The following is a 7,373-nucleotide window of genomic DNA, read 5'->3' on the forward strand; positions in this document are numbered from 1 at the left end:
CTCCTGGCTCGGCGCCTGCGGGTTTTCTTGCTGCTGTCATCGTCACCCGTCTTCCCTTTCTTTCCTCTTCGTCTGCTTTGTAAACTCTGCCGAACTTTTCGATGGTACGTCTTCAACTAAGGCTTTTCCAAAACATTGCATTCAAGGATTTGAAACCGTCCGGAGCGAAAGACGCGTCGCTCTCATGCACCCGGTTGCATCGGGCGCTGAGCCGCCGTGTAGGGCGCTGGCTTCGTGGTCGCCTTTCACCAGGATTTTGCAGGGGAGGAGAAAAGGCACTGGCTGCATGGAGGGGTTGTTTGCTTGGTGTCCTTTACACGAGTGGTTCTCAACCCGTTCAGCCTCGAGGCGCCCCCTTGTCAGACTCGCGGCGCCCCTCCCTAACTCCTGTGGATTGAGTGGCTTTCCACTTCAAAACGAATGTATTAATTAATTGTAGGGCCCCCCTGTTTGCAGAGGCGGCAGGCAGCTGGAGCAGGAGAGCAGCTAGGCAGGGAGAGTCTGAGCCTCCCTTTATCTGCTTATGTCCTCACACCTGAAGCCCAAGCCTGCTTTTATTTGCTTATCCCACACTTCCTTTGAACCCCCCAGACACCTGTGGTTGGTCTAGACCATTGATGTTTTTCAGCCAGGGTGCCAGGGCACCCCGGGGTGCCACCATATCCTCCAAAGGATGCTGCCAGGTGAGAGGAGATAAGCAGATAGATTAAGCAGGTAAATTCAGGTGCTCAGTCTTTCTTTTGCCTGGATGATTCCCCACCCCCGCTGCCTGCTCCTTCTGCAAGGAGGTAAGCACTGTAATATATAAATTAGTTTCTGAAATTGGTGCCATTCAGTTCACAGAAGTTTTGGAGGGTGCCTTGAGTTCACTGAGGGATACGTCGGGTCCAAAAAGGTTGAGCACCACTGGTCTACACCAGATGCCTTGCAAAAAACAAACCTTGTTAGAAACGAGATTAATATTTAATTCACGGTTAAACCTTAGCTTTACCCTTGGTTTGAAGTGTTCAACATGACTAGTTAATATTTCATTTTTGTGAGCTTTAAATTTGTCTATACCTGTGATGACTAACAGGAAGCACTGGAGAGCAGGAGCCTGTAGTGGCTGCCCCCATACACTTTGGAAAGCTAAGAGGACTTCATGTGCACATTCACCACAAAACCTCCTCATGGATACCTGTACCTGTGTAGATCCTCAGAGCTTAGAGGGCTTTAAAGTAGAGGTACACCAATGTATCAGATCGGTGTAGCCGATAATATCACCGATACATGCCACATGCATGTGTGCAGCTGCAGCATGTATACGGCCAGGAATGCAGCCTGGCAGCTTGGAGAAGAGGGGGAAGAGGTATGGGTGGGGGCAGATCAAGTTGTGGGAGGGAGTGGGGCAGGGGCAGGTGCTGCCCAGCCAGGGTGTTGAATGCAACCCCAGGAGCGGGATGGAGCTGCAAGCAGCTGTTGCAGGGGGTGGGGAAGGGGCACGGCTCCCAGTGAAGCTGAAGCTAAGGACTGGAGCTAGAGACTATGCTGGCCTCTTCCCAGCGGGCAGGGGCTGGGCTGGTGCTGGGTTCCAAGCAAGTGGGAGTGGGGTGGGGTGGGCAGCCACAGTGCTGGGAGGGGTGCCTATGGGGTGGGCTATAGCCACCCCAAAATTCCCCATAGCCACCCTTCCCAGCGCTGTTGGTGCCCACCTCAGTCCCAGCCCTGGCCCAGCCTCCCTACCTATAAGAGGCTGGCACAGCTCTGGACCCCAAGCCTGCAGCAGGCAGCCTGCCCTTGCCCTGCGCACAAATCCTGGAGGGCACATGATGCCTCCCTTAGGGATGCACACAGCGCAGCAGCAAGGAGCTGCCTGTGGCTTCGTCGTACTCCCAGAGTCGCATTCATCTTTGTTCCTGCACCCCTATTTCAAAGGTTGTCATTGATGATGACTTTCCCTCTGAAATGTACCAGGCAAGTCTCATCCTGGTCTGCAGTGCGCTCAGGCCTTACTTTGTGACTGAAAGCAGTAGTTCTCAACCTTTTTTAGATCAAGGTACCTCTCAGAAAATGCCGTCTCTTAGCTTTCACTCACTTTTTACAAAAAGGTAATAGGGAAGGGGTTTTTTTGTTGCAAAGAGCATGGCCCGCAAAAACTAGGAATGTTTTTGATGCTGTGCATTCCTACTGAAAATCTCTGGGTTTATCTTGTAAATCTTTGTACATGTAACAGTGCCAATATTATGTTGCACTCTTAAAAGGATCCTGTGGCACCTTGACTGAGAATCACTTAAAGGAGCAAAGTAACTGCTAGCTTCATGCCACTCAGGCGTTCTCCTTTGCAAAGAGGGGGATCTCCAGCAGCCCCGAGAAGCATGCAATGGAATGGAGCCCAGAATCTGTCCCAGAATTCTTTCCAAGACTAAATTCATATTCTTTAAAACAGTTCATTGTTAATGCACTTATTTTAAACTTCAGAGTTGCCCATGCTTGACTGAGCTAAAAGCATAATTGCCAGTGTCCCTGGCTAACTTTGCATTATTTCTATAGAAATACAGTATGCGAAAATTGGTAATGGAGAGCTGGTCTGTGGTGTGAGTCCCTGTGAGAGTCAGGAAGGAGTCTTGTTTGATCCATTTAATGCTTTCTCTCTGGATTTCATTTTCATGCATGTCTAGTGGATTCATGTCAAACAAAATTCAATTGCTGCTTTTCCTTTCACTCATTTAGTCTGCATTACAAACCATGTTTTAAGTAGTTTTACCATATGTCTTTTACAAAGCTTTCTGAAAAGTCTTCAAGTGGTGATGTGTCATATAGAGAAGCTTTCAATCACTCCTTGTGGCTGTACTTAAAGCGGTACGGCTTCGTGAACACTTATACCAGAGGCAGGCAAAGTCCAGTCTGTGGGCTGGATGCAGCCAGCAGTGGACTCCATTTCCCAGCAGCTCCTGCCTATGTGGCTGGAGCCGGTTTCCATGGAGACCCAAGCAGCGGGGGCTGGGTTTCCATAGAGACCAGCCCCAGCCCTGCTGACAGTGCGGGGAACTGCTCCAGGGCCGGGCTGGGATCTTGCAGTGTGGTGATAGGGTGGTCCAGAGCCAGGGCAGAGCCACAGTCTTCAGCCTGCATGGTCCAGGGAAGGGGCATGCAGGCAGCAGGTCGCAGCTGTGCCCCAGCTTCTTGCTGTGGTGACAGCATGGTCTGGAGCTAGGGCAGAGCCACGATCTTGAGCCTGCATGGTCTGGTCACGGGCATGCAGGCAGTGGGTCATGGCTCTACCCTGGCTCCTTGCAGCAGTGACAGTATGGTCTGGAGCCAGGGCAGTGCTGCGAACTGCTGCCTGCACGCCCCTGCCCGGACCGCACAGGCTGAAGATTGTGGCTCTGCCCTGGCTCTGGACCACCCTGTCACCACTGCAAGATCCCAGCCTAGCCCCAAAGCAGCTAGCACCCCTGCCTGCGCTGCTGGGGCTGATCTCCACGGAAACACAAGCCCCGCCAGCTCCTGCTGGGGTCTTCATGGAAACTGGCCCCAGCCACATGGGCAGTGGCTCCTGGGAAATGGAGTCCGGCTACCAGCTGGATTCACCATTTTGCTCACTCCTGACTTACACTTTTTCTCAACCATTCATATTAATAATGTGTGTTGTTACTAATGCCATCAACAGTTTGTGCTACAGTAGGATTAAATTAGAACTATTCCTAGCTTCCCATTTCAAACGTGCAAAATAGGCTACATGTCTGCTGATCAAACTAAATTTAAAATAGTATCAAATTGCTTTTATTTCTTGTTCAGCAACATAATGCTTTACATTTTCACAGTGCTTTACAAACGTGACCTTTCTCAGCATTCCCACAAAGAAAGTGGTGGTCCGTTTCTTCAGATGAAGGACAGGGAGAATGGAAAAGAATGGAATTGAATATTAAACTGATCTTCATTGGGGTCTCACTTCTAAATCACTTTAGGGGGTTTTAAAAGCACATGTATAACTTAATGCTCTTCAGTGAGTCACTAGCAGAGCTGGGATTATGGCTGAAATTTCTGGCTCTGCTCAATCAGAAAACAGCGTTTCCACATAAACATAAATGTGTCTAGCTCATAAGTTTTATACAAAACAAGTGAATAAGAAAAGGCTTAAAATAAAAGCTCTTTATGAAGGAACACTGATCCTTCAAAGTGAAAAATTGCAGCAGGGTTTTGTCAAAGCAAACAAAATGAAAATTAAATTAATCAGAAAGCAAACAAGCACGACCTGTTTGACAGTGGAAGCCAACTCATCCTACATGACCCTTTTCAAGGATAAGGCAGAAGACAGAGCAGGATGTCACCTTAGAGAATCTGAATAATTAGGCTCTCACTTCTGAAAGGTTATGCTTTTCTGAACCAGTTAGGCTCCAAGGTGCCACTCTGCCTTGCTTCAGAGTAACACAGCAAACTAACCCTCTTCCAAGGATAAGTCACGCACCAATATTATGTAATACCAGTCCCAGTTTGTTTGTTGCTTACAATTTAACACCACTGGTTATCTATTTATCAGTTAAATGCAGGCACTGCTTGAATGTATAGCATCTTTTAGCTTTGCTGTCCATCTTTAACTTAGTTATAGTCTGGTTATTTCTGTACAAACTGTAACTCCACTTTGTAACTAATTCTGCTCCATTTAACTGCACCAGAAACAGTGATGGGGGAAATAAATGTTAGAGGACTGCTATTGCAATCTCTGAAAACAAAGGGAGCCACCCAGTTTCAGGGCTGACAGAACTGTGTCATTTACCTCTGGTTCAGATATGTACATGTTGGCTAGGTGCAGACATTTAAATAGCTCTAGGTGGAATTGTTCTAAGTTATACAGTTTTCTGGCAGCGCCATAGATTTCGATTGGTAGCAAAGGGAACACACATTCGCCCTTTGGCAGGGGGTGCCCTTCTTACATCGGGTTCTGATCACTTGTACTGGTAAAAGTGTAATGTCTGTGCCTGGCCTGGGTAAGCGCATAGCCTTTTTTTATTATTCCTGAGGCTTGTGCACTTATATGGAATAAGCGTGTACATTTTTGTTGAGCATTTAAAATCAAATTAAATGTAAAATACCCACCTAATTCCTCCTTTCAGTGGGCTATGCAGTTTGTTCTTGAGGAGTGTGCCCATGTAAGTTTTTTCCATCTTCATTTTTCACTGTGTGAACAAACTGTGCTCCCCTGAGGAATGCCTAGAATTGTGATTGCTTTCTATAGAAGCTCACTCTCCATTTTTAGAAAAAGGTCTCTCCTTTTTAAATTTGATCGACTATAACCAGGTTCGCTTTGGCAGCACTTACAGCTGGAGTGATAGAGAAAAGATTAGCATGGTCCCTGTGCACTTACATATTTGTGAAGCACTCGTCCTTGTGGGAATTGTCTCCGTGGGCTGCGCGTGTATGCACTCTGCCCTCCTCTTTACCCAGTCCATTTATGTCAGACTTGCAGAGTAGCAAATACCTTTCAAGCTAGATTGTTATTCCTCAGTATTGTAGAATGTCAGCCTCATTAGTAGAAAATTAGGGTTTTGTTTTGGGGGGATTTTTTTTTAAAATCCCCCCAAATTTAAATTTTTATTGATTTGAGTTTTTAGAGTTCACATCCTCAAGTTTTTCTCTGCAAACAGAGGCTAGAACTTTACTTGCAAAAGAAAGAAAAGAAAGCAAGCTGAGATTCCCTGCTAATTGCATGACTCCAGGAGCTAAGGCTTCATTTAAAAAGTCTGGTATTGCAAGACTTATCAACACTGCTTTTGTTCAAGGTGTATTGGCACATTCTGTTTTTTCATGCCTCGTATAAACAAGTAAAGCATTTCTATCTCATAGACTTGGCACTAAGTCTGTAATGTTTCCTATTTAGTATGCAATAAATGGACCAGATGTTTGTAGTTGTAGCCTCTCAGCCCCTCAAAGTCGATGGGATTTCAGAGGCATGAATACGTGCAAAATTTTGCCCATATGAGTTGGGTAAGGGGATGGATGAGAGAAATAGTAACAAAATGTAAGTTAACATTGCCTAAGAGTTTGTTCTGGCTCATAGTTAAGATTTCATAATACACAATTAGCTGTTTTTCTTTGTTTTGGCATCTCTGTTATTAACTCAAGCATAAGGTCTTCTGCATCACAAACAATGTGTTAATAGTCTTTTAACTAATGTGTCACTTTTTTATATACTAAAAAGAAACAAACCCTCAATCAAATTGAAAACTAGTCTTTTGAAACTTGCCATTGTTTAACGTGTCATTTTTTTTTTAAAGCATCTATTCTTATTTAAAAACAGAAAGATGATGACATTGAAGAGGGGGATCTCCCTGAACACAGAAGGCCCTCGGCACCAGTTGATTTTTCAAAAATTGATCCAGGCAAGCCTGAGAGCATCCTGAAGCTGACCAAAAAGGGGAAGACTCTTATGATGTTTGTGACTGTGTCTGGAAACCCCACTGAAAAGGAGACAGAGGAACTGACTAGCTTATGGCAGGGCAGTCTCTTTAATGCAAACTATGATGTGCAAAGGTAAGCAGTTTATATGCAGCTGAGAAATTCTGGTTGCTGGGGCAGAACCTCATATTTCTTTTTCTTTCTGAAAATCCTTGTTTTTTGCTGTCCTAAATTGCTGCACTTTAACCTGTTTAACTTCCTTTAGGCCACACTGGGAGTATTGTGGTCAGGTATATAAAGCTCTGGTATACGTTTGAACTAGCCATCTTTTAAACTGTCAGCATTTACCATTATATGCTTCCAGCTGGAAGTCTTGGTTGCTACAGTAAGATTTTTTTTTTTTTTTGTTCCTTTTACTAAAACCACTCTATTAGAGACTGCCATCTTGAAATAGAAGGATACTAGATTCTGTGCTCTTAGGAAGAGACTGAGAGGGGTTTCAGGTAGGCCTGTGCGAAGCAGCTAGTATTTGATTTGGATTCGGATGATTCGGGGGACAGTGATTTTATTTGGTGATTTGAATCACTGTCCTAAATCAATTCGGCTGAATCTGATTCAGAGCTTCGGGTACCACCGAATCTCTGTATCAGACGGGCCCCATTCCCTGCCAGCTCTCCCAGCCCCATCAATGGCTGCTCCACCTGCCCCAGCCTCCCTGCTTGGGGGGGGAAAAAAAAAAAAAAAAGACCTGCATTCACCAGCTGATTTCCAGCCCCCCCCCTTTGCTGACATGGAGTCCGGGTCCAGCTCCCTGCTGCAGTGGGCGGGGACTGCCCGAATCTCCAAATCTTTTCCAAATAGATTTGGACCTTTTTTTATTGGTCTCCTGATTCAGTTCGGCTGTGGAATCAGGTCGAATCTCCTCTGAATCAAATCAGCACTTGTAGCTTCTCACAGCCCTAGTTTCAGACTCAGAATTCTGTTGTATTACTCTTTCC

At 45.7% G+C, this 7,373-nt stretch overlaps 1 protein-coding gene across 1 annotated transcript in view; it reads left to right on the forward strand.

Annotated features, from left to right (window-relative positions):
- The first annotated feature begins 5,913 nt into the window (after positions 1-5,913).
- The window catches only part of MESD (mesoderm development LRP chaperone), a 4,038-nt gene continuing 2,578 nt past the window's right edge, over positions 5,914-7,373 (forward strand). Inside the window, exons 1-2 of the mRNA XM_006033454.3 lie at positions 5,914-5,964; positions 6,278-6,510. Coding sequence (XP_006033516.1) covers positions 5,914-5,964; positions 6,278-6,510 — 284 coding nt within the window. The remainder of the gene's footprint in view (positions 5,965-6,277; positions 6,511-7,373) is intronic.

The sequence above is a fragment of the Alligator sinensis genome, unplaced genomic scaffold (genome assembly GCF_000455745.1).
Source record: "Alligator sinensis unplaced genomic scaffold, ASM45574v1 scaffold1318_3, whole genome shotgun sequence".
Classification (NCBI taxonomy): Eukaryota; Metazoa; Chordata; order Crocodylia; family Alligatoridae; genus Alligator; species Alligator sinensis.